This window comes from Prionailurus viverrinus, chromosome A3 (assembly GCF_022837055.1).
Source record: "Prionailurus viverrinus isolate Anna chromosome A3, UM_Priviv_1.0, whole genome shotgun sequence".
Lineage (NCBI taxonomy): Eukaryota > Metazoa > Chordata > Mammalia > Carnivora > Felidae > Prionailurus > Prionailurus viverrinus.
The window spans coordinates 59,107,873-59,135,617 of record NC_062563.1 but is presented as its reverse complement, the minus strand read 5'-3'; the positions used below and the strand labels follow the sequence as shown (position 1 = coordinate 59,135,617).

The 27,745-nt window shown below is 39.5% G+C and overlaps 2 protein-coding genes and 1 non-coding gene across 3 annotated transcripts in view; 1 reads left to right on the top strand and 2 right to left on the bottom strand.

Moving 5' to 3' along the window:
- The first annotated feature begins 318 nt into the window (after positions 1 to 318).
- CNOT11 (CCR4-NOT transcription complex subunit 11) lies at positions 319 to 18,488 on the top strand. Its single transcript, XM_047851862.1, has 7 exons — positions 319 to 950; positions 3,812 to 3,976; positions 12,289 to 12,441; positions 14,116 to 14,318; positions 15,571 to 15,773; positions 17,177 to 17,273; positions 17,354 to 18,488. The coding sequence occupies exons 1-7, from the start codon at positions 437 to 439 to the stop codon at positions 17,549 to 17,551; spliced, it is 1,533 nt and encodes a 510-aa protein (XP_047707818.1). The 5' UTR covers positions 319 to 436; the 3' UTR covers positions 17,552 to 18,488.
- Positions 15,788 to 27,745, bottom strand: part of RNF149 (ring finger protein 149) — a 36,720-nt gene continuing 24,762 nt past the window's right edge. Inside the window, exons 6-9 of the mRNA XM_047851863.1 lie at positions 27,449 to 27,647; positions 21,372 to 23,799; positions 19,768 to 19,910; positions 15,788 to 17,525 (exon numbers count right to left, since the gene is read on the bottom strand). Coding sequence (XP_047707819.1) covers positions 23,756 to 23,799; positions 27,449 to 27,647 — 243 coding nt within the window. The 3' untranslated portion in view covers positions 15,788 to 17,525; positions 19,768 to 19,910; positions 21,372 to 23,755. The remainder of the gene's footprint in view (positions 17,526 to 19,767; positions 19,911 to 21,371; positions 23,800 to 27,448; positions 27,648 to 27,745) is intronic.
- LOC125163168 (small nucleolar RNA SNORD89) lies at positions 21,180 to 21,294 on the bottom strand. The gene has a single exon (XR_007151325.1). It is a non-coding gene; the product is annotated as a small nucleolar RNA SNORD89 (small nucleolar RNA).

The window sequence follows — 27,745 nt, the reverse complement described above, 5'->3', positions numbered from 1 at the left end:
ATTTTGAATCTAAGACGCATTTTTCCACACGATAACGTGGCCCACGGTCGTCGGAACCGTTGGGTGCCACGCACTGCCCCGGGAGCTCCTAGGAGGTCCGCTTGGGATCGCGGAAGTGCAGATCTCGCCCCCCGCGCCGGGTGGTCCCACGGCCGCTAGAGGCCAGAACCCCGCTGGCCCGCCCCTCCCGCAGGCCCCGCCCCCGCTTCCGGCCTCTCACCCTTCCCACCCAGCGTCTCCGGATCCTCTCCCTGGCCTCGCTCCAGCGGGCCTCGCTTTCGCTCGGCGCTGCCCCACCGCTCTGCCGCTGTCTGGCTTCTCCGACGTGTTTTGTTTGCGACGCTGTCGTGTAACAGCGCGCTTTACGGCCGTGGGGACGGGGCGAGCCGGCGCCAGGGCCGCTCCGGCCGGGAAGCAGGGCAGGCGGTCGAGGTTGATGCCCGGCGGCGGGGTGAGCGCGGCGTCTGGCCGACTTCTCACCGCCGCGGAGCAGAGGGGTGCCCGGGAAGCGGCGGGGTCGGCGTCCAGGAGCGGCCCGGGAGGCTCCGGCGGCGGCAGAGGCGGAGCAGGCGGCCCCGGGCCGGGCAGTGGAGGCCCGGGGGGGCCCGCGGGCAGGATGAGCCTGACCCCGAAGGAGCTCTCGAGCCTGCTGAGTATCATCTCGGAGGAGGCGGGAGGCGGCAGCACCTTCGAGGGCCTGTCCACTGCCTTCCACCACTACTTCAGCAAGGCCGACCACTTCCGCTTGGGCTCGGTGCTGGTCATGCTGCTACAGCAGCCGGACCTACTGCCCAGCGCGGCACAACGCCTCACCGCGCTCTACCTGCTCTGGGAGATGTATCGCACCGAGCCTCTCGCCGCCAACCCTTTCGCCGCCAGCTTCGCCCACCTGCTCAACCCCGCGCCGCCCGCTCGCGGCGGCCAGGAGCCCGATAGGCCGCCCCTCTCAGGTACGCCGGGGCAGCCCGTCCCTTCCGAAGCCAGATGTGCGCTGTGGTTAGACTGGGAACTTTCCACCTATCCTTGTGCGAGTTCATCCGCAAGTGACATTGTCTCCTTTTGAAATTGTCTGTCCTCCACCCCCCCCCCCCAAATATGGAGAATTGGTAGCTTAATTACAGATTCAGGGCACTGCAGATTATTCCTCTCAACTGTACAGGCCATGAAACCATGCAGCTGAGTGGGGCTTGAGAGTTTTAGCAACTCAGTCGCGCTTCATTCTTGTTAAGCCCGTTTGAGATGTGTGACGTTGTAACTAATGACACCCCGCTCCTGGTTTAAGTCTCAGTCAAGTAAATAGAACTCGTTCAGAACTCGAAGTTGTTGGGCGGAAATAGACCTTAAATGGCGTTTAAGGACTTTGCAGCCACCTTCGTTGGTTTGTTGCGTGTCCTGGGATAATGTGATGGGAGCAGAAGATAAAAGGTAGTCTCAAATTTACGGCCTAAGTTAGGAAACGCATGACTACTGGACGTTATGTAAAATGTATATTGGTGCAGCATTGGTGAGATCAGATCTGTGGGTTACATTCAAGGCTGCCTTTTCTTTTTAACTCAAAGAGATACCTTTTGAGACGTGACTTTGGGAGAAGACTCAGCCAGGAAAGCAGAAGGGCACAGAGGGGATGGTGATTAGTGATAAGGGTACTTGGAAGACTAAGACAGAGACCATTGTACTGGGGGAAGCAGGTAATTAGAGGTGGGAAACAGTTTGATCTTAAAGTACTCAACCTGTGAGAAAATGAGCAAAACACGGTGTGGGTAGAGGCCACTATACAGGGAGTTACAAGTGAAGGCAGTGAATTTTGAAGTAATACCATGAAGTTTTTCATGGCACAGGAGGGTTTCTACGTTGCAGGCCACTTGGTGTTCATGCGTGGCACCCCCTTTGGATCTAAAACATCCTCTAGTTGGTTTCCTGCAGTGCTCTTATGTAAGAGGGACAAACTTTGTGTTGGATAAGATGCCCTTTTAGGGTACTAGTTCTGAACTAGGCTTTCAGGGAGTTCCAGAATGCCCAGAAAGCAATGGAACATATTATGGGTTGTCAAAACCTACCATCCTAAGAGTCCCTTAGCAGGGAATGGGGACATTGTGGGGTTTATTCAGAGAGCCCTTTGAATTCTGAAGGCCAGGTTAGGCATAGGAAGGATCACTTACATCATTCTCAGATGTAGTGAGTGTAAACCTAGATGTAGACCATAGACTGCATTACTTTTATTAAAGCAGGGATGGTGCTTAAATGGACAATGGAAGCTATATCAACACCAAGACTTATATTGTATGTCTAGGGTGAACATCTAATAGATATATTTTTGTAAAGTTTTTCAGATGATTCAGATTCAGAGCTAGGTAAGTAAGATGACTTCTCTTCACTCAAGCTTGCAGTCTGGTTGGGGAGACATAAATGTAGTCATAACCAGTGTAGTAAGAGTTGTATTAGATGTCACATATAAAATGCTTGGTAGCAGAGAGGAACAACTACTTGTGTGGCTGGAGACGTCCTCAGAGGGAGTGATGTTTTTGCTGGATGGTGATTAGAGGTGGAGTAAGGGGTGTGTGTGGGGGTGGGGTGTGAGGGAAGGGTGTGGCCCTGTCAGGTACTCTTAGAGAGCTGGATATATTGGATGTTTTGAAATCAGGACTCCTAAAACCTGGAAGATTTTGTGCAACTGGAATGTAGGATATGTGGGTTGGAGGGGAGAGATGATATTTGGCAAGTGGGTCAGGATTAGATTATGAAGGGACTTAAAATGGTGCAGAAGTTTGGGTTTAATCCTGTGTAAACAGGTTAAGTATTGTGAGCATATGTGTACATAAAAATATGACTAGGTGGTAAGTGGGAGTGTGAACTGGGTGATGGGTGGGCAGGAGTCAAAACTGGGAGCTGGGGAAATTAGGAAGGCTGACCTGTAGTTCAGGCAGGAGAGGAGAGGAGGGGTCAGAGAGGAGGGAGCAGAGTCTGGGGACAGTGCCCCTGGGGAATGGATGAGGCTTGGTGAACCACTGGATATGGAACAAAAGGGGACAGCATTTGGCACGGTGGGAATTTTGTAGCTTCACTGTTTTTTGAAGCAGGTGTGAGAAGTGTATTTGCCCTGCTAATGATGTTTCCTTGTCTCTTCAACCTGTACAGTTGCAGCAGCAGAAGAAAAAACATTTTTTTTTAACCTTATTTATTTTGAGGGGCACCTGGGTGGCTCATTTGGTTGTGTCTAACTTTGACTCCGGTCATGAGCTCACGGTTCGTTAGTTTGAGCCCTGAGTTGGGCTCTGTGCTGACAGCTGGGCACCTAGAGCCTGCTTGGGATTCTGTGTCTTCCTCACTCTCTGTGTGTCCTTTCCCTGCTCACGTTCTCTTTCTCAAAAAATAAATAAACTTTAAAAACTTATTAGAGCACAAGCAGGGGACAGGCAGAGGGAGAGAGAGAATCCCAAGAGGGTTCTGCGCTGGGGCTCTATCCCACAAACCATGAGATCAAAACCTGACTGAGCCACCCAGGCGCTCCAAGAAGAGCATTTCTGAGCACTGTAGCTTTTTTGTTTTTGCTTGCACGTGTAAGCTTTAGCCTTTGCATGTTGGAAATACAGGTAAAAAAACCTCAAGTTTCATTGATATTGCCACAAATAGAATTTCAAATGACATATTTAATTACATATTCATAAATGTATATATTTGGTTCACTGAAACTTAATTTTGTTTTTAAAAATGAGTGAATGGAAATAGCAAGTAGCAAATGCTAATTTTACCAGAGTCAAGTTAATTTTAAAAAATAACCATTGGAGAAATTGTTATACATTTCTGTTTACAGGATTTTTACCTCCTATAACTCCACCAGAAAAGTTTTTTCTTTCCCAGCTGATGCTGGCACCCCCAAGGGAACTCTTCAAAAAAACACCTCGACAGATCGCATTGATGGATGTTGGAAATATGGGCCAGTCTGTGGACATTAGTGGGCTTCAGTTAGCCTTGGCTGGTAAGGAGGAATCAGTGGTTTGGGTATTCTTGTGTGGTAGCACAAGGCCGCCTTTTTTTTTTTTTTTATGAGCTTCTCCAGTTAAAATGAAGGTCTTTGTAACTGTGCTAAAAGCTTAATAACTTCTGTGAAAAACAGCTTCAGTACTGGATCCTTGTTAATATGGCACAGAAGTTCACTCTGAGTTTTCGCCTGAATTGATTGTTTCCAATTTAAGAAGAATGCTGGATAAAATTTAGTCTGTTTAAAAATTTTTTCCTGCTGTCAAAATGATCTACAGATTCAGTGCAATTTCTCTTAAAATCCCAACAATGTGTTTTGCAGATAGAGAAAAACCCACCATAAAATTCATATGAAATCCCATGGGACCCTGAATAGTCCAAACAATTTGTCTTGGCACCCTTGTTGAGAATCATTTGACGGTATATGGAAGGGTTTATTTCTGGGCTCTCTATTCTATAATTGCTTTGCCTGTCTGGATTCTATTATACTTCTGATTACAGTTGCTTTGTAGGAAGTTTTGAAATCAGGACATATGAAACCTCTGCTGTGTCCTTCCTTCTGTTTCAAGATGATTGTTTTGGCACCTTCTGTGTTACATGTGTAAACGAATGAATGGGTTCTCTTGAAGCAAAACCATGTTGTAATAGAAAATAGGGGGACTTTCTTGATCTGGATGGTCAGAGCATCTCTGAGTAGGGAAGGTAAGAAGAGGTGCCTTTTGTTTAACTGCTCTCAGCAAAAATATGGATGAATGGGTCTTAACCACTTGAGAGTGATTCATTAGGGAAATTCTAATATATAGGCAAATTTTTGAACCCTTGATCTTGTGATTGAGTGAGCTGCAGTATTAATTAATTTTGACAGTTTCCCATCCTTCTTAGATTTAATGCATCTGTGACATTTGGTTTCTTACATAAGGTAACATTGTTCAATAAACTCCTTTTTCCTTGGAGCATTCTGAACCTCTGAACCTCACTTTTTAACTCCTGGGTATCAACAATATAACAGTGGTTATTTTCTGAAATCAAGAGAAATCTTTTTAAGGCTTTTAAGATTGAACGTACACAGAAATACCTATTGGTCAGTAGTGCTGGATACAATCTATTCACAGAAATAAAATACAATTTTGAAAAGATAATATGAAAGCTGGGTACAGAGGTGATAGGCAATTTCAGTCACCTTACCTTCAGAAGGGATAGATATTCTGAGGGTTCTAGTTTTGTATTTAATAGAATGAGAATCTGATTTCCCTTGCAACTTAGGATGACTTGAGTTAGTTTGTGAGAAAGTTTTAAAGTATATCAAGCCCAGAAAATAACACTTTAGTCTTGAGAAAATTGGGCACAGTGGCTAAGCTTGCTGCTTGCTGTCCCCTACCCAGATTGAAGATGTCCTAATCCATTCATTTTTACAAGTACCAAAAAACAAAAACAAAGTGATGCACCTGTCTTCTCTGGAGCTGGCTACACAGATGAACTTTGCAGAGACCTTCAATTCATAGGTCTTGTGGTAGGATTCATGGACCAGAGGTGTGTTTATGGAGGATGCCTTTGCATTTTTTTTTTAAACTTTAAATAAACAAGCAGACAAGTTAAACAGAAGTAACTATAAGGGGCATTTTTACCCTGTTAACAATGTCAGTATTCATTTTAGAGGTTTTATTAAAAATTCCTGACAACGTGCACTTACTAGTTTACCACACAGTGTTCCAGTTTAAACATTTTCCTTGCATTTTGGTCAAGAGTATGTTAATTTTTTGTGCTTTAGTAATCTGAGTTGAGAAAATGGCATCTCAGGATAATTTTAATTAGCATTTTCCTTAAATGAATGAGTTGAACATGTGGTTACAGATCTCAAGCATCTTTCATGTCTGGCCATTTTTCCATTGGATCGATGGTCTTTTATTAACACTGGTAGCTCTTTAAGGAATTAGGAATTTAGCTCTGTGTTTTCAAAATTACAAAATCTGAAATACGTAATTTCATAAAACCAGCATGTACATTTTAAGGAATTATAAAGTGACCTTGGAGCAACCATTATCTAAGTTCAGAAATGGAATCGTTTCAGGATCTTGTGGCTCCCTATGTGTTTCTCCTATTCGCTGCTCCCTTTCTTCCCCATCACTAACCTGACTTTTTGTGATAATCATTCATGATTTACTTTATAGCCCTCCAAACTGTGCATGCCTGTAGGTTAACTTTGGATGTTCTTAAACTTGATGTGCATGTGGAATCATACAGTGTTCTTTTGGGTGTGGGTTGTAAGATGAATCCATGTTGATGACATAATGGTAGTGGTTTCTTTATCCATTTTACTATTGATGGACGTAATGTTGCCATGAACATTCTGGTACATTCTCCTAGTGTACATATGAAAGTGTTTCTTCTAGCAGGAAAGATAAGCACATGTAAAACTTTACTAGCTAATGGCAGATTATTTTCCAGATTTTGCTGTGCCATGTTTCATTCCCATTACCAGTGTGCAAGTTACGTGACATTATCTACATCTGATAATTTCAGATGTTAATTTTTGCTAATCTGGAGGGGATCTTGTGTTTTGACTGATTTCCCCACCCCCTGTCCCCAATGGAATTGAACATATTTTCAGATGTTTATTGACCATCCAAGCCTTTTGAAATAAAATGCTTGTTGAAGTCAGCCCATTATTTCTTTTTTAAAACACTGATTTGACTTTTCTTTAAGACATTAAAGTATAGTTGACCTACAATATTACATTAGTTTCAGGTGTACAACATTGCGATTTAACAGTTCTGCACATTTATTCAGTGGTCATCATGTTAGGGGTAGTTACCATCTGTTACCATACAAAGTTATTGCATTATTGACAGTATAACCTACGCTGTACTTTTCATTCCATGATTTATTTAAAACTGGAAGTTAGTACCTCTTTATCCCCTTCACCTATTTTGCCCATCCTCCTCCTTCCCTCCCCTCTGGCAACCACCAGTTTTCTATCTTTAGGAGTCTGTTTCTGTTTTTTTTTTTTTTTAATTTGTTTCATATTTTTAGATTACACACAGAAGCAAAATCATATGGTATTTGTCTTTGTGTGTCTGACTTATTTCATTTAGCAGAATAACTTCTAGGTCCATCCATGTCACAAATGGCAGGATTTCATTCTTTTTTAATATTCCTTTTCACAATTCTCCATTGTGTATATATATACCACATCTTTATCCATTCATCTTTTGATGGACACTTAAGTTGCTTCCATATCCTGCTATTAAAAAAAAACGCTGCAATTAACATAAGCATGCCTATGTCTTTTTGAAATAGTGTTTCTGTTTTCTCTGGGTAAATATCCAGAAGTGGAATTACTGAGTCCTATGGTACTTCTGTTTTTAGTTTTTGAGGAACCTCCATACTGTATTCCAGACATGCTGCACCAGTTTACATTCTCACAGTGCACAAGGGTTTCCTTTTCTCCACATCCTCACCAACATTTGCTATTTGTCTTTTTGATACTAGCTATTCTGACTGGTGCGAGGTCATACTGTGGTTTTGATTTGCATTTCTCTGATGATCAGTGATGTTGAACATCTTTTCATGTGTCTGTTGGTCACCTGTGTATCTTCTTTGGAAAAATGTTCTGGTACTCTGCCCATTTTAAAGTCTGATTATCTGTTTTTTGTTTTTTGTTTTTTTCCCCTTGGTGTTGTAGTACTTTATTTATTTTGGATATTAACCCTTTATCAGATACATCATTTGCAGATAGCTTCTCCCATTTATTAGGTTGCTTTTTTATTTATGGTTTCCTTTGCTGTATAGAAGCTCTTATTTTGATGTAGCCTCAGTTTGTTTTGTTTTGTTTTTTTTCCCCTTGCCTGGAGAGACCTATCTATAAATAAGTTGCTAAGGCCAATGTCCAAGAGTTTATTGCCTATATTTTATTTTAGAAGTTTTATGGTTTCAAGTTTTATATTTAGGTCTCTTATCCATTTTGAGTTTATTTTTGTGTATGGTGTAAGAAAGTGGTCTAGTTTCATTCTTTGCATTAGCTGTCCAGTTTTCTCAGCACTATTTATTGAAGAAACTGTCTTTTACCCCAATCTTATTCTTGCCTCCTTTCTTGTAGATTAATTGGCCATATAAGCATGGGCTTATTTCTGGGCATTCTGTTCATTGATCTGTGTGTCTGTTTTTGTCCCAGTACTATACTATTTTGATTACTGTAGCTTTGCAGTTAGTTTGAAATCCAAGAACATGATACTTCCAGCCTTGTTCTTCTTTCAAAAGATTGCGTTGGCTATTTGGGGGTCTTTTGTAGTTCCATACGAATTTTAGGATTATTTGTTCTAGTTCTGTGAAAAATGCTATTGGCATTTTAATAGGGATTGCATTGAATCTGTAGATTGGGTAGTATGGACGTTTTAATAATATTTGTTCTTCACAGCCATGAGCCTGGCATGTCTTTCCATTTCTTTGTGTCATCTTCACTTTCTTTCATTAGTGCTTTATAGTTTTCAGAGTGCAGGTCTTTACCTCTTTGGTTAGATTTATTCCTAGTTATCTTACTGTTTTTGGTGCAGTTGTAAATGGGATCGTTTTCTTGATTTCTCTTTCTACTACTTTGTTACTAATGTATAGAAATGAAGGGGCACCTGAGTGCCTCGGTTGGGCATCCGACTTCCGCTCAGGTCATGATCTCACGGTGCGTGAGTTTGACATCTGCGTCGGGCTCTGTGCTGACAGCTTGGAGCCTGGCGCCTGCTTCGGATTCTGTGTCTCCTTCTCTCTCTGCTCCTCCCCGCCTTGTGCTCTGTCTCTCAGAAATGAATAAATGTTAACAAAAAAAATTAGAATGCAACAGATTTTCTGCACGTTGATTTTGTATCCTGTGATTTTAGTGAGTTTTTCAGTTGCAGCAGTTTTTTGGTGGGTCTTTTCAGTTTTTCTATAGGTTAGTATCATGTTATCTGCAAATAGTGAAAGTTTTACTTGTTTCTTACCAGACCATTTTTTTGTCTGACTGCTGTGGATAGGACTTCCAGTACTGTGTTGAATAAAAGTGGTGAGAGTGGAAATGCCTGTCTTGTTCCTAACCTTAGGAGGAAGCTTTCATCTTTTCACCAGTGAGTGTGGTGTTAGCTGTGGGTTTGTCATATATGGCCTTTATTATGCTGAGATTTGTTCCCTGTATACCCATTTTAGTTAAGAGTTTTTAATCATGAATGGATGTTGAATATTGTCAAATGTTTTTTCTGCATCTATTGAGATAACCATATCAGTTTTATCCTTCATTTTGTTAATGTGTATCACACTGGTTGATTTGTGAATATTCAACCGTCCTTGCAACCCAGGAATAAATTCCACTTGATCATTTATTTTTGTTGTAATCTTTATTATTTCCTTCCTTCTGCTTTTAGGTTTTGCTCTTCTTTTTCTGGCTCCTAAAGGTGTAAAGTTCGGTTGTTTGAGATTTTTCTTCTTGAGGTGGACCTGTACTACTATAAACTTCCCTTTTGGGGCTGCTTTTGCTGCATCCCAAAAGTTTTGAACTTGTGTTTTCATTTTCATTTGTTTCCATGTGCTTCTTTATTTCCTGGTTGGCCCATTCATTGTTTAATAGCATGTTATTTAACCTCCATGTATTTGTGGTCTTTCCAGTTTTTTTCTTGTGGTTGATTTCTAGTTTTGTAGCATTGTGTTCAGAAAAGATGCATGGTATGACTTGATCCTTCTGAATCTGTTGAGACTTGTTTTATGGGCTAATATATGATCTGTTCTGGAGAACGTTCCATGTGCACTTGAATGTGTATTCTGCTCTTTTAGGATGGAATGTTCCAGATATATCCATTAAATCCCTCTGTTCCAGTGTGTCATTCAAAGCCACTATTTCCTTACTGATTTTTTGTTTAGAGGATCTGTCCACTGATGTGAATAGGGTGTTAAAGTTCCCTACTATTATGTATTACTGTCAATTTCTTCATGTTTGTTAGTATTTGCTTTATATATTTGGGTGCTCCTATGTTGGGTGCATAAATATGCACAATTGTTGTATCTTCTTGTTCGGTTGTCCCTTTTATGATTATATAATGCCCTTCTCTGTCTCTTGGTACAGTCTTTGTTTTAGTCTAGTTTGTCCTGGGGCACCAGGGTGGCTTAGTCAGTTAAGCCTCCGACTTCAGCTCAGGTCACAATCTCGTGGTCCTTGAGTTTGGGCCCAAGCCCTGCGATGGGCTCTGTGCTTGACAGCTCAGGGCCTTGGAGCCTGCTTCAGATTTTGTGTCTCCCTCTCTCTTTGCCCCCCACCACACTTGTGCTCTGTCTCTCAAAAATAAACAAACATTAAAAAAAATTTGTGAAAGTCTACTTCGTCCTGTATAAGTATTCCTCCCCGCCCCCCCCATCCATTTGCATGGAATATTTTTTTTTCTATACCTTCACTTTCAGTCTGTGTCTTTGGATCTGATGTTTGACATCAGACATGTCTCTTGTAGGAAGTATATAAATGGGTATTGTTTTTTAATCCATTCAGTCACTGTCTTTTGACTTAAAAGTAAATGTGCATTTAGTTCACTTTAAGTATTCATTGATATGTATGTTTTGCCATTTTGTTAGTTTTCTGGTTGTTTTTATAGTTCTCTGTTCTTCTCTTGCTCTCTTCTCTTGTGATTTGATCCCTTTGTTTAGTATTATGTTTGGATTCCTGTTTTTTATGTATCTGTTACAGGTTTTTGGTTGGTAGTTACTATGAGTTTTATATATAATATTCTTTGTATATACCAGTCTAAAGTAAACTGATGGTTGGTTAAGTTTGAACATTCTGAAGGCACTATATTTTTACTCTGTCACCTCACCCCTGGCTCTGTATTTTACGGATGTATTGTATGTATACGTATGTATACATACATGTATATATTCTCATATTTTACATCTTTTTATTTTGTGCCCCTTATCTAATTATTATAGATATAATTGATTTACTACTTCCGTCTTTTAACCTTCATACTAGCTTTGTAGGTGATCTACTACCTTTAGTATGCATTTGCTTTTACCAGTGCATTTTTTTTCTTTTCATAATTTTATTCTAATTATGGCTTTTTCTGTTTCACTTATAGAAGTCCCTTTAACAGTTGTTGTAAGGCTAGTTTAGTGGTGATGAACTTTAACTTTTGTCTGTCTGGGAAACTATCTGTCATTCAATTTTGAGTTCTAGCGTTGCTGGGGTTAAGTACTCTTGATTGTAGGGTTTTTACCAGCACTTTGAATATCATGCCACTCCCTTCTGGCCTGCAGTTCCTGCTGAAAGAACATCTGATAGCCTTTTTAGGTTTTCCTTGTAACTGTGTGCTTTTCTCTTGCTGCTTTTAAGATTCTCTTTTATCTTTTAATTTTTGACATTTTAATTATGTGTCTTGATATGCACCTTCCTGGGCTCATCTTGTGTAGGGTTCTCCGAGCATCTTAGACTTGGCTGGCTCTTTCCTTCCCCACGTTAGGGAGGTTTTCAACAGTGACTTCTTCAAATAAGTTTTCTGCCCCTTTTTCTCTTCTTCTGGGACCCGTTATAATACCTGATGTTGTCATAGAAATCCTTTAACCTATCCTCATTAATTTTTTTTTTCTTTTTGCTGTTGTGCTTGGTGTGTTCCATTACCCTGTCTTGCAGATCGCTGATCCTTTCTTTTGCATCTGCTATTTATTCTCTAGTTTTCATTTCAGTTATTGTATTCTTCAGCTCAGTTCTGAGCTTATTCACTTTTCTCCCTGGTCCAGTGTGAGCATCTCTATGACCATTACCTGAACTCTTCATCAGGTGGATTGCTTAGGTTTCCTTTAGTTCTTTTCTGAGGTTCAGAACATATTCTTCTGTCTCATTTTGTCTGACTCTGTGTTTCTATATATTAGGTATGTCACTTACATCTCTTGGACTTGACAGTAGTGGCCTTATATAGAAAATGTCCTGTGGAGCCCATTAGTTTAATACCCCCTGATCACCAGTCCGGCACTATGGATATCCCTTGTATGGGCTGTATGTACCCTTCTGTTGTGACTGGTCTGCAGCAGATGGGGATGCTCTGGCGGGTGTGGCTGCCCCCCCCCCCCCCCCCCCCCCCCCCCCCCCCCCCCGCACAACTGGCTGAGAGTGTGGTTGCAGCTGCTGCTGGCTTATTGGTGGGTTTTGTAGCTCCTGGCTGATTTGTATTGGTGGGGGAGGGGGGATGTATCTATATTCTGAATCTAGCCCTTTGTTCATATGTTGCAGACAGCTTTTCCCAGTTAGTTTTTTCACTTTCCTTGTGTTGCCCTCAATTTAAAAATGTCTCTTATTTTACCCTTTTTCAGAACGCCAGTCTGAATTGCCAACCCAAAGTAAGGCTAGCTTCCCTAGTATTCTCAGTGACCCAGACCCAGATTCTTCTAATTCTGGATTTGACAGCTCAGTTGCCTCTCAAATCACAGAAGCTTTAGTCAGTGGACCAAAGCCACCTATTGAAAGTAGGTATATTACTTTTTTGTACTTGGTTTTGTTTTACCAGCATCCTGAGACTTTTGGTTTTCTAAAACATGGTGTTACCTTTGTTGCTGCTTAAACTTGAATTCAGTGAGACACTTCCCATAGTGTCTTGTAGAACATAGTAGTGATGGTCTGTGTTCTTTAATAAAATTACATTTCAAGTTTTTTTATCAGCATTCCTGAAGATACCAATTCTGATTTTACTGAAATGAGTCTTCTGTAATTTATTAACTTTTGTATTCAGGCTTCTATGTGGTTTTAGTGATGAAGGCATGCTTTATCCTTAGGGATAAGAAAATGTTCTCCAAATTATAATTTGGACACTCATGGAGTGTCACCATGAGTTTAAAACTTACATGACTTTAATGCCATTATTAGATCTTTGACATAAATGGGTTTAATATTTGAAGTCTAAGCTGAGCACAAGTGTGCCTGACAGCCCCATGGCACATACTGGTTTTCATTTAATATTTGCTTACTGTGTGTTGCGTAAGCCACCAGAAAAGTATGTGAAAAGCAAATCAGATACGGAGTCTGGCTAAACGTACGTACTTCATGGGAATGTTTTCATTATCATATAAGTAGTGCTTCTCCTGAGGTGTTAAAAGTTTTTTCTTTTTGTAAGTGGTCTGAAAAGAGATTGAGATGCTAGTCCTACTAGATGTAAAATGCTGGATGTAAGTGAAGAGAGAGTAGAAGATAAACTGGTGATTCTTAGCCAGAAAACCTTTTCAACAAACCATTCTCAAATTTGGCAGGGGCTAGGACCCATGGTCAGAATAAGCCATCTGAGGCCCTGTGTGGAATCCAGAGTGAGTTATGAAATTTGTTCAGCAAAAATCCCAGCCAGCATTTATTTTCTTGGGCTTATAATTTAGGGTTCAGTCTTATTTCATACAACAATTGAGGTAGAGTCACTGCATTTTCCTATTGTTGTTTTACTGTTTTATGAAAATGAATATGGAATTTGTGAATTCAGGGGTTTATGAAAGTCTCTGGATTCATTTGGGAATGTCAAGCCAACTGTACTTTTTTGTTCCCTGCCATTTTATCTACACATAATTTGCCACCTCAACATTAGAAGATGCAAAGAAAAAACCACAAATAGTAGTGCTGAATAAAATAATAGTAATTATTCACTACTACTGAATAAAATAATAGTAATTAATGGGGCACCTGGGTGGCTCAGTCGGTTAAGTGTCTGACTGTTGATCTCAGCTCAGGACTCGATCTCAGGGTTGTGAGTTCAAGCCCCACGATGGGCTCTGCACTGGGTGTGAAGCCTACTTAAAAAAAAAAAATACCGGTCACTAAGAATAGGAAGAGTGAGATCAAGTAGCATTTCATTTTTCCCATCAGAACTCTCACCAGTATGTGAAGTTGTATCCTTTTGCTTCTCAGTGGTGATCATGCTTGAATTAAAAATCATCAGATCATGGTAATGCCTTCATCTCTCCTGAAAAGTAGATTTGGGCTCTGGAATAATAATGTTATATCAGTGTTTCATTTTGTTGGCATTCTGAATAAAACCCTGACTTTCTATATCATCTCTGCTTTGGATTTTGAAGTCTGCAAGTTTTATCATGTTATCTTTATACAGATGTGCATAGATGGTAGCTTCCTGATCGAAGCAAACATTCCTACTCTCGTTACAGGCCATTTCCGGCCAGAGTTTATTCGTCCACCACCTCCACTCCACATTTGTGAGGATGAGCTGGCTTGGCTGAATCCAACAGAGCCTGACCATGCGATTCAATGGGACAAATCAATGTGTGTCAAGAATAGCACTGGTGTGGAGATCAAGCGAATAATGGCCAAAGCCTTCAAAAGCCCCTTATCTTCTCCTCAACAAACACAGGTATGTATTTATTTGTAGGTGTTTTATTTTAATCCTTCACATGATAAATAACCAATAAAATGATCCTGCTGATAGGAGCCAGCAATAAGAATGTTTTGGATCCAAGAAGTCTTAGATCTCTGGAGCTTTGTTCTGCCCCTCCCACTCTGGTCATTTTACTCTGGTGGAAAAAGACTGATGACTCAACATGTATCAACACTTATTTGGGGCCATTTTGACTATGGGAGAGGAGGGGTAGGATGGATCTCACATTTTTGGCATTTTGCATATGTTGTTACATTTGCTGGACAGTAACTACTGAGGGTGAGATTAACATCTTATGGAGGAAGAAAATGAGAGCTAGGGAAGGTAAGCTAGCCACTGTCACACAGCTGGTTAGTGGTGGATTTGAGATTTAGAATAGCCCCTGATATTCTTTGTGTAAGACTCCCCTGGGCGGGGAAAGGCAAGGATACCTGGTGGGTGGTTTCTGTTTGGTGAATTTTACCCAGCTTTGCAAACTTAAACAGTGGAACTTGTGAGGACATACTGACACTTCCAATCCAGTTTACCACTGAAAATGTTACTTTCAGAGTCAAATAACAGCTGTTCGTAGTTCACTTTATTTGCTAGGCCATCCTAAAACACAGTCCACTGTGGTATATGCGGGCAGGTAGGGGAATGAACATAGAGAATTTGTAAGAAAAACCACTTATTTGGCAGAACTGCTTTTGAAGGTATTTATTTAGATTGCATCACGTGAGTAGGGCCTGAACTGTACGGTCCTGCCGTGAGGCACCACAACAGGGCAGCGATCTCCTCCCGTCATGCTTCTCTCCTTGAGTGTCTGCTCTCTGCCTGGGCTGCACTCTTTCCCCTGTTCTCAGTTCTTTGTGGTCTGTGCTTTTCTGGAGAACTGGTTGGCAACTAAGATAATTTTTGGTTATAACAGAGGATAGGAAAAGCCTACAAAGCTGTTAAGGAGGATACTGTTACAGTCCACACAGCATTCTATCCAACCAGACCATACTGAGGCTGGTTTAATGCCCTGGAAAGGGATCACTAGCATTTTTAGTCTTGAAGGTGTCTGCATTTTAATATCTTCACAGCTTAAATGTAAATTTAAAAATTAATACAAGATTATGATGGGTTTGAGGGAAGAAATTTACCAAGTTGGTTCAATGTAGATTATTTTATAGTTTGGTTTTGTAGGCAGGAAAGAGAATATTTGACTTAAGAACCTCTCTCTTTTTAAAAATTTGGTTGTATTTAGCTCCTGGGTGAATTGGAAAAAGACCCCAAACTCGTTTATCATATTGGCCTCACTCCAGCCAAACTTCCAGACTTAGTGGAAAACAACCCTCTAGTTGCTATAGAAATGCTGCTGAAGTTAATGCAGTCAAGCCAGATCACGGAGTATTTTTCGGTTCTGGTCAACATGGACATGTCTTTGCATTCAATGGAAGTTGTAAATCGGTAAGTTTTTATACTTGATCGGGTGTGGGTGGGTGGCGGGGGCGGTGTGAATCTAGATCCTGATTAAATGGCCAGAAGGCAAAAACTAGCAACAAATTTTTAGTTGTTTTTTTTTTTTTTTAACCTTCTTGAAATTGTACTGAAGGCTGCCCTTTTAAGCTTATCAGCCAGTAAGAACTAAGTAATCACAAGTATGTGTACAGGAGTGTTCTTTCTGGGGTGGGAGAGAGAGGAGGCAGGCATGAGGCTTTCAACTTTATTTTCTGTCATTGGCAAAACTGGTCAGCTGTTTGTTGAAAATACACTACTGTGTGTCTGCATTCTCCTGTTCAGGCTTTTCCCTCCAGTGCAGACTCACTTCCTTCTGGGGCTGCTTCTGCTCCCATCCTTGGACTGACTGCCCTCTCAGTGCCAGCTTTTTCCCCTTCACTATGTTCTTGTAGCACTGTTTTCACCAGCTATTTGGTATTTAGTCCAAGAATAACCACATCTTTTTATCAGTAGTATTCTTTCTAGAGAATAATTTCAAGGATGAGGTCTGTTCCTTGTGCCACCCCCCCCCCCCCCCCCGCCACCCCCTTCCCCCCCAACCTCAAGTGACCACAGCACTTTTCTCAGAGCACTGGTTCCTTGGTGCTTTATGGGGAAAGGTTCTGTAGTCAAAGAAGTTTAGAATTCCTTTTGGAAATTCATACTGTATAGCTAGCATAGCATACCTTTATTTGAACATGGAATTCCCATCTTTTGTTTTCCTTAAAATATTCCACAGAATCTTTTGGAAAATACCAGCTTTTCCTCTTGGAGACACTAATGTGCCACCAATGCCTTCTGTCACATTCCATCCGGATCTCTACCACCATGTTCCTGAATGTGGCACACTAATCCCAGATCCCAGCTTTTTCTCACATCACTTGCTAGGTTACAAGAAATACTTCGAGGTTTCAGTTTTAGGCCACTTGACCTTTAAGGCTTTTCCTGTTTTTTCATTTACACTGCTTTTTGCAAACCCCTCATTTTAGCCCTTAATTATACTTATTAAAAATTATACCTTCTTGGACCTACCACCTTGCACAGCACTTACATGTAATTGAGGTTTAGTTAACGTTACTTACTAGAGCTTGAAGACCATTAACTACAAATTAGGATTCAACCAAGAACACAGAAATGTGGTGTTCAAAATTATGAGTAATTTTCATGTGTAATGTAATGCTAAGTATAGACTTAAAAAATGAAGTGCCATTGACTAACACAGTGGGTGACTCAGGCTTATTTGCATAAGTATGTTTAAAAGTAGGTAACTGATCATCTGTCAGAAATTTTGACTAAATGACCAAAGAGGAATTTTATATTTTATGGGTAACAGTGTTTTGTAACAGCCCTAACTTTTTAACTTTCTGAAACAGACTCACTACAGCTGTTGATCTACCTCCTGAATTTATTCACCTTTACATATCAAATTGCATCTCTACTTGTGAACAAATTAAGGATAAATATATGCAGGTAAGTAGCAGAGATTTTTGTAAATTTTATAAATACCTGCCAAGAAAACGGGTACACTAAATTTGCTTTCTCTTTTTCAGAATCGTTTGGTGCGTCTTGTGTGTGTCTTTCTCCAGTCCTTGATCCGTAACAAAATAATTAACGTGCAGGACTTGTTTATAGAAGTGCAGGCATTCTGTATTGAATTCAGCAGGATACGAGAAGCCGCTGGCCTTTTCCGATTGTTGAAGACCTTGGACACTGGAGAAACACCTTCCGAGACCAAAATGTCAAAGTAATACCTCATCAGAACCACCACATTCATTATTCAGCTGTATTGTGACTTAATTTTTAAACTGTTAGAACCCTGAGTGGATTGCTTGGCCTAATGCATATAAACACTACTTTATCTACTTAAAGCAAAATTTTCCCTTCCTGGATGACTTTTTCCTTGAAATGGATTTTTGGTAAGAACTTAGAAAAATGTGTCTATTTTGGTGTCTTTGCTGATGATTAGGATTAGCAGTTATCCAAAAAAAGTTCCTGCAAAAAAGTAGATGCGGTCTTTAGCACTGTAGAACCAAGGTGCCTGTTTTTGTTTAAAACACAACTTACAGGCTACTGATAAATCAAGAATCCCAGTTTTCTTAAGGTTCTGATATTTTAGTATTTAATGAGAGTAAATGAAGACATTCTTAAGAATTTGTCATACTGCCTTTGAGGTGAAATCAGTTAAGTGTTTTTGAATCAAGGGGCAAACAGAAGTTTGGTCCTTGAACTCATTTATGCGTATAGCCCTTACCGCCTCCTGAAGCACAGTTTGAACCAAGGAAATGCTTCTAGCTTTATCCTTTCTTGTCATGGGGACTTAATAGACAACAGAATACATGCATTCCTTGGACCTCTTAGAAACATGGAAACTCTTAGAAACCTTTTTTGAGACTATAATAGCTGGTGTAGTGTTCTGTTTTTTTCCTCTTGAGCTGTTCATTAGTTCTTCAGTTCTTAGTCTAAGATAGTTATTTTCTTGTTTAAAGGAAAAATATTAGTCCATGTTTTGGGAGATAACATCACCACTGAGGAACTGTCATGTAGAGTCTGTACCCTGCTGCCTGTGCTAGGGCAGATGACCTGTTTGAGACGTAGGAGGACAAGGTGGCTGGCGTCATGTGGGCTGTTATCCCTCATTTAACTTTGGACAACAGTGCCTTACATTAAAGTTTTTTATGAACTGTATTATGTGTTTTTTTTACTTGAAGAAAGCATGAAAAATTCCTCATTTACTGAGGTACTTCCAAAGCCTGCTCTTTATAGGGAAGTAATCTATTCAACAGGAATTCACCTTCCAATTTAACCCTCAGCAAAAGTTAAAGGAAACCGAGCCTACTGGTTTAAAGAGGGAGTTTCAACCTTATAATACCAGCAAAAAAACAGTACTCCTAGATTTATAAGAAATTTTATGTCTTATGTAATCTTATGAAAGTAAGGTATTTATAAATGTATTTGCTTAAAGGAATTAAGAACCCAAGCCAGTGTACTAGAGGAATGCCTTTAAGACATCCAAAATGATAGTAACAGCCTTGATTTCCATACCTATAAGTGGGCATCACTGTTTTACATTATTAGGTTTGGGAATTACTTCCAAAAGTACTTCCAAATACTTCCAAAAGTATTATTGAGATACTTCTGGGAATGGCAAAGTTTGGACGACTGTTGGAAGGGCTCCAGGACCTACTGATTCTCTGGTAACGTTGAACGACACTGGCCAACAGCACTATTAACTCATGCCTGAACAAAGCTTACCTAACATGTACTTTCTCTATAAGGCACATCAGCTTTCATGTGCTGAGAACAGGAGACAACACTGTGCTTGGGGGCCATTTTAAACTGTAAAATCACCAAGGTACAAAATTTTGGAAAAGAATACATAGTGGAAAATACACTGGAAAATTTTGGAAAATACATAGTGGAGAAGGATACACTGTTGACACTTTGAGAGCTGAAACAAGAAGGCAGAGTGTCCTCTTACTAAACCTCAATTGGAAAAAGTGTGTCACATGCCTCAAAATTTTCACTGCACTGTACGTGTCCACAAAGGACTTGCAAAAAGCACTGCCCATCCTGATGTGAGGGTTACAGATAAATTCAGTTGGTGAATTTACAAATTCTGGATTCTGCAAATAGACTATTGCTAAAAATTCCAAGATCACACTATTGGTGTTTACTTGAAAGAGGGAAGATTTCCAAATCTAAATAGTTAACAAAAAAACAGTAGTTATATTTAGGGAACATTTTATCCCCCTCCCCTCCCCCAAAAGTGAGTCAGGTTCACATTTAACAGCAGCCAGGCTCTGTGCTGACAGCTCAGAGCCTGGAGCCTGCTTCTGACTCTACCTCTCTCTCTGCTTCTCCCCTGTTCACTCTCTCTCTCTCTCTCAAAAATGAATATTAAAAAAATTTAAACACCAGCAAGAGGTTCTTCATTAAACATGTTTAAAAGTAGAAGAAAGTTTACCTGAAATCAACTATAGTCCTGGGATTCAATAACTGTAATCAACTTTTAAGTGTAGTTCAATTGACTGCCATGTTAAAAATAACATATCTTGAATTCTCTGGGTTTTCTAGTTCCGGTTTCTAGTTGTAGTATCTTCAAATCACCTGTAAAAAGACAGCACTAAGTTACACCATAGGGTAGAAAGAAAAAATGCTTCAAAATTAATCAGATCCCAAAATACAACTACTTTAATTCTTTTAGCAGTGTTTATACATTTAAACAACTTTAAAGAAACAGTTATCACCTTTCTTACAGAGTACACACTTTCCCACAATTTTAAGTGGTGTGTACCACTACTTTATCTTGTAATGATTCTCATGGAAAGCGATGGCTCACGCGCTTATTTTAAATAATATTTTGAAGGGCAGCACTTTAGCATTTTAAGGATATCTGGAAAACTAACGCATATTTTTATGTATTCTTTAAAATTCTTGCACACTCTACCTAGGTACTAAGACCATTTTGTTGGTTTCACTTTATATCTGGTCTGTCGTTTTTATGCAATCACTACTGTTCTGATCAGGAAATCCATCCCTAAAATGCTTCCAAAAACACAGTCCTGGGATCCAATACCTATGCAGCCAAGCCCCACAAAAGTGCTGGTGTTCTCAGGTTTCTCATTAGCCCATAATATACAAGCTTACACCTCTTCAAAAAAAATGGACTGAATTAATGTGATCCATATACCTTTTTCAATTTACAACTTCTACTTTGCTGTTAGAATAAAGGCAAATCTAGCTAAATGGCTGATTACACTGTAGAAATTTCACTTTTATAAGAATTACGTTAGTATCTTTTAAAATGAAATGTTTTTAAAACTTCAAAAGCGAAATTAACTGGGAAAGGCGTAGGTGGCTTTTCTAATTGGTTGTTGCGTCACAGAAGCACAGTGTATGTTATATATAAGACTCACTTTGGTTCAGGCCAGCATCCTGTGCTTTGTAAATCACAAATTGGGTTAGGCTGAGCTCAAAGAGACTGCTTTTGACCAAACATGTAATTACCTCAGGTTCTCGTTAATAACATACACATACTGATTTAAGCTCAGCCTTCACTGAGCAAATAAACTTTAATGTGCTCAAAAGAAGAAACTTGCCAATTAAGCTATCCTCTTGGGGAATTTGGTTACACTGGGTATTTCATCCCAGTGGGAACACACCTGTTCTTGAAGGCCTATTTCTGTTTCTGATTCTAGCAGTCCCTGATGCAGCAAGTAGACTGCAAAGTATGTAGACAGGTATTTACTACTCAGTTTAAGATCCAATGCCTTCAATTCACTGATTATTTTTTCTTCTAAAAATATCAGCTCTCTTTGGGAAGAGCAGACCCCCCTGAGAAAGCCTGCCCAAGTGCAAAGCTTCAATCCTGAGGTTACTGAGGTCAGACCAGTGATTCGCTTCTGGAGATTTTGTCATCGTGTGCCCCACAGAGAGCAAACTGCTGATGGGCACACTGCAATTCGGCCTTTTATTGTCATCACTCCTCAGTGACTGCAGGAGACAAGCTCTCAGGAGAGGCTTTTTATATTCAAGATCCCCCAGACTTCAGCGTGTGAGGAAGTTTACCTGTCCAAGGTGCCCTGTTTTTGCACATCTCCTCCTGCCCTTTGTGGTGTTCTAGCGGGAAACCCAGAAGTAGCACCTGGGTAGGCGACTGACAACAGTGCTTCACGTTCATGGTCAAACTGCTTCTTTCACATGCTGCCTGGGACTTTCAAAGTTAAAAAAAAAAAAACTTTCTACAGTAATTGTGAACAAATGGCTTTTATGACAATTGTTAGTGGGAACATGATTGCTGCCATAAATATGACTAACCTTAAACCAAATCTCTCTGGTTTACCTTTTCTTCATTACATTCCCATATTCTGAGTAGCATTTTATCAATTTCATGTCTCAGCAAACATTCTAATATTTGACCCTTTTCTATCATATTTATATCTAAAAAAAAGCCTATCAAAGGAAGCTTTCAAAGTGTTGCAGTTCTCTATTTTTTCTTGGTAATTCCTTTCTCTGCTATTAAAGACATGTTTCCAGGGGTGCCTGAGTGGCTCCGTCAGTTAAGCGACTTTGGCTCAGGTCAGAATCTCACTGCTCTGTGGGTTTGAGCTGCTGATAGCTCAGAACCTTGAACCTGCTTCGGATTCTGTGTCTCCCTCTTCTGCCCCTCCCCCATTCATGCTCTGCCTCTCTCAAAAATAAACAAAAAAATTATTTTTAAAGACATGTTTCTGCAGATGAGACCAGACCACTATAGTTCTTCCCATCTCTTGAATTTGCAGTTTAGTGTTCAAACATTTGAATTATGGAAAGCTGTATCTGATAGCTGCTAATGAAGAAATCATACTTCTGTAATTATCAAACAATTTAGCTTGATCTGTCATGATATTCTTTTTAAAAGTCTGCTTCATTGGATACTGGAAAGAATTATTAATTAAAGTATGTCTCCCAAGTATGTATCTTAAAATACAAACAGCAAAAAACCTACTTGGTACAGAATCAAGGACATACTTTCCTATTTGCAATGAACCACAAAGATAATGGCTATTAAGGAAACCTACTTTGAGGCTGTCAATGAGAGCTCAAAGTCAGTCAACTTTTCTACTTCAGTAGCTCCTCAAGTTGAATCTGGCCACAGAATTTACACCAGCAAAACTGTTTACTCACCAAATGTTTCACTATGAGTGGCTAAAATCCAAGGGCAACAAATAGTTTGAAGGAAAAAAAAGAAAACAGAGCCATACAAAACTTAGATGCAGCTGTTAAGAATGAATTCCTTATATTTTTTAAAACTCCAAACAGACCTTTATTTTTACTCACAAAATAAAGATACACACAACTAACTTAGAAGCAACAAAGGACAACAGTTTCAAGTTTTAAAAAAATAACTCTCCCTCACCCTCCTCAACTTCCACCTCCAAGAAGGGAGAGGAGAGCAGAAAGTGTGCGTTTTTACTTAATAATTTTATAAAATTTAAGAGTGCAGTCTCCAAAAGCTTTACATTCACCTGCCGCTTTCAACCTACAAGTGAGAACAGCCAAGAATAAAAAGGATAGATGATTACACGAGATCATGATCTTTAAATCAATCAAGTAAACTGCTTACTTTGTAACAGAAACAAAGTTCTCCATCCTTTTAATTGTAAAGATTAAATTGTAGTTGGAACTAATACAGTCATCATTTACAAAAAACTCTGCCTGCTCGATTTCCTTAAGGCAATGAAGAACTTACTGCTCATGTGTGATGAAGGATCTTAGCTTTTCATTTGTAGAAAAAATGGACAAATTTCCCTCTCCTTTAAGGTATCACAAGCAATTAGGGATTAAAAAGGGAAAATGCAAATCCTAAAGTCACCTAACGCTTTTCCTATAATTCCAAAGAGAGAACAATAAAAAGGTGTTCGTAGGTTTCAAAGTCTATATAATAACATGGAGGTTTGAGAAAGCTGTAGATTTCTCAGATCTCATTTATAAGTTTAATGCTCTAGAAAAGCCTTTCCTCCAAGGAAAACTCGTGATCAATAACTGAAGTGAATTATACAATTCCACTTCCACTAGTCTAAATTCAGTTGCTCAGTCTATAGCCATCCTTGAGAAACAAAATCCCATTTGTACAGTACCGTGGTAGCTAGTCTAGTAGTATTCAGAAAAACCTCCCCCTGCCACCCCCTTTAGAGGGCCTTCCTAGTGGTCTCCTCTGTAATAGTCCAAAACAACATACTGTTTATCATAAATGATATATTTTAGTAGATAAATATATTAAGACTAATCAAAACATCTCTTTAAGAATAAAATATCTTAGCCCTTTGTGTATCAAATCAGAACCTGAAAGGTAAAAGAATGTACATTATTTTCAAATATACAAACTATGTGCTGAAAAAAAAAAAAAAAAAAAAAAAAGTCCTTTAATTGAAGTCAAAGCTCTGTCCGTGACGCGGTCACCAGGATGTGTGCTAGGAGATGGGCCTTCCATGTTCAAGGTCGCTCCTGCCCATTTCTACAATGAAGCAACAAAAGCCAATGTCAGCCACTTAGCATATTCTAAACTTCAATTACAGAAGCACTGTGACTCATTTGGAGACTATAATTCAAGCAACAAATTACAAAAAAATGTACATAAAACCTACATGTAAAATTGGCAACTCATTCCAGAGAGCAAAAAAACTATACAAACATCTTCCTCACACAGAGTGTGAGAAGTTTTCTCACATTAGCTTAACCAATGTTACTTTAACCAACATGGTGCTATTAAAAAAAGGATGCAGTCTTTTAGTTGGTGAACTAGTGTATGTTTTCAAAAGTAAACCAGACAGCTATGACGACATCTGATGATGATGATGGTGGTGTCACTGCCCACAAAAACAACAGAGAGCATTTCCTGTGTTATATATGTGACTCTGTGAGGTAAGCATTAGGATGTTATTATGCTCATTTTACAGATGATGAAACATGGGCACAGAGACATTAAACTATCTTGGAAAAGGAACTGGTGGTTCAAAGTCAGAAGGTTTCTTACAGGAATAGAGTACTTCCTTAAATACAGAATCAAATACTTCAACTCACCTACAGTCAGAGCCAAGAAGGTCAACTGGACAACAGAAGGAGTACTCACCAGGGAAACACAGTCTCTAGCGAGTAGTCTATCATTAGTAAGTTCCACATTTTATTTCTAGTTGCTCCAAAGAGCCTAGTAAATGTTTTCTCAACTTTAAGTGAAGCCACATTTTATTCTGGAAGTACTAGTGCCTGCTTAAAAGAACTGATTTCTTGGGAGTACCTGGGTGGCTCAGTCGCTTAAGCGTCCAACTCTTGGCCCAGGTCATGATCTCATGGTTCAGGAGTTTGAGTCCTGTGTCGGGCTCTGCTTCGGATTCTCTCTTTCTCTCTCTCTCCCTTTTTCTCTGCCCCTTCCCTGTGTGCATGCATGTCCTCTCTCTCTCTCAACTTTTTTTTTAAAAAAAGAATAGATTTCTCCAATTTAATATTTCTCAAATTATATTGGTACAATGATAAGGTGGAAAGAATATGAACATTTAAATTTACCTGTCAATTTACTCGTGAAGAAATACTTGGAAATTAAAAATAAAAAAGGACAAAAACAAAAAACAAAAAAGAAGAAAGCAAACACACACACAAAAGGCAGGTGTGGGGAGTGGGCCCAGCTTCTTCAGAATGTATCTAACATCCTGTTGTTTTATAACCTAGCTTCTTTTTCCACTTTTATTTTTATGCACTATTTCTTTTTGTGTGTGTGTGTGTGTGTAGGGGTGATTTTATTTGTATAGAATACATTTCCAAGGATGAAATATCAGCTTCAAAGACTGTGTATTTTTAATTTAATAGATGTTGTTACATGGCTACTCAAAAAGGCCAGGGGGCGCCTGGGTGGCTCAGTCGGTTGAGTGTCCGACTTCGGCTCAGGTCATAATCTCGCAGTTCGTGAGTTCAAGCCCCATGTTGGGCTCTGTGCTGACAGCTCAGAGCCTGGAGCCTGCTTCAGATTCTGTGTCTCCCTCTCTCTGCCCCTTCCCCGCTCATGCTCTGTCTCTCAAAAATGAATAAATGTTTAAAAAAAAATTTTTTTAAAAAGGCCATAACAATTTACATTTATAGCACAATGTATGGAAATGCCCATTTCTTGCATCCCAGCCAGCAATAAATGTTAGCTGTCTTTTGAATTTTTTTCTCGTTTGAACACTGGAAAGTGATATCTTACTGCTATTTCAATTTGCATTTTCCTAATTAACTTGCATTTGGATTTGATCTTTTCTTGTTTTTGTTGTATACTTGCACTTGTAGTTTACACTATGCACTATTTCAAATGATAATAATATCCTACTTCTAAGAGGGGAGAGGAGATGCTGACAGACCAATGCACGGCAGATAACAAGAGTGCAGGAAAACGTGGGGGACGCTTAGGGAGAGTCTTTATCGGCCTTTAACTATCTCAAGGGTGGTCAAGTACTAGAGAAAGGAAAGTTAGTTTTTTTTCTGGAGACTGAAGGCAATGGCAAAAATGACACTGGCACGCACTTGGGCTCAACCGGACGGGATGGATTCTAAAGGTGGTCCATCCCAGCAGGCAACCAGGGAGCCGCCTGGGAGAATGTCCTTTCTGCATTCCAATGCTTGGAAATGGGTTTTTCCTTCTCTTCCACAGTGTGCTCTTCGTCCTTGGCTACTGGTTTAAAACCTAAGTTCTAGTATTTGTTTATTTTTGCTTCATAGCCAAACATAAAACTGATTCAGTTTGAGTTTTACTGATTTGGGAAGATATGTTTCCTCTTCCCGTATGGAAAAATTCAAAATTGGAAGCACCAATTCTTCCCAGTTAAAATAAGTTCGATTATAATAAAAATTTTCACTCGGCAGAGTAGTTTTAATTTTTTAGAAAAATGCAGAATAGTCCAGAAATGTTTTTAAATGAATAAAGGTGAAAGAATTTGCCTTGCCAATATCAAAACATATATAATTATTATTCACTAAAATGATTAGAATTCACTAAATATTGGGACAACTGGTTAAACATTTTGGGGAAAAATAGGTTAAACCTTCCGTTAAGCTATGTGGATTAAAAATGTAAATGTAAAATACAAAACCACAAATATTAGCAAAATATGGGTTAATATATTTATAATCCTGAGATAAGGAAGACCTTCCCAAGTTAGTATGCTATCAAAGGCAGAATCATGAACATATGTTGGGACTAGAGAACAATTAAACATTTCTACTAGCAAAATATACCAACCAGTCAAAGGATAGACAAACTGGGGGAGAAATATATGTCATACATATGACAAAGATCAAAGAACTCTTAGAAGCAACATGAAAAAATTAGTTTCTCCAGAGAAAAATAAGGATGAAACAGGCAACTCCTGAAAGAATAAAAATGACCAACAAATATGTAAAAGAAGGTCACCTCATTAGTAATTAAAAAAAATGCAATTCACTCTGTCTCCTCTCTCAGAATGACAAGAAATAATCAGACATCTAAGTGGTGAGGGTATATGCATAATAAATTCTTTTTTTTTTTACTTTTTAAACAATGTTTATTTATTTATTTTGAGGAAGAGAGAGAGAGAGAGAGAGAGAGAGAGAGAGAGATTGAGAACACTCAAGCTCTTGGGGGGGGGGGGGAGGGAGGGAGAGAGGGAGAGAGAGATTCCCAAGAGAGATTCTGCACTGTCAGTGCAGAGACCGATGTGGGGCTGGATCTCTCTCTCTCAAAAATAAACATTAAAACAAAACAAAAAAAGAGTCAGATGCTTAACTGACTGAGCCACCAGGTGCCCCTACACAGTGATTTCTGAGTGTTAAAAATAAAGTCGCCAAAAGGGTGCGGTTTAAAGAAATTACAGTGAATCTAAACTGTAATACTACACAGCCACACAGAATCATGCACCTATTGATACAGAAAAGAGCTGCACACATTAAGAGAAAAACAGGCTACCTAACAGCACATAAATGATATGTGATTAAACACAGAAAAACATCTGGAAAGCTATTTATCAAAATGTTAAAATGGTATTTCCAGGTGTGGGATCACAGTTTCTATTTTTCCTTTATGTTTTTCTGCATTTTATGTATTTTTTCATTTTGTTCCCTAACTGCTAGCAACATTGTTTTATAACCTGGAAGGCACTTACCTAGTAAGGCTGTGTCTTCACCTGCATCTTCTTTAAAGCCGGCATCACACTGCAGTGCAGACTCACTAGTGGAAGAGGATGGTAAATTGTTCCCCTCGCTTCTGTCCTCCTCTTGTAGAGTAATACTCAAATTTGCAGCCAAAACACTCCCAGGGGTAGATTCTGGAGCGGGCATCTCCTGCACATCCTCCACCTCTCCCTTGAGAGAAGAAAAGAAAATACCTTGTCTGGGTAACACATTCAAAGCTTATCTATCATCTCCTAATGATTAGGCATAATCCATACGGAATATTTTTA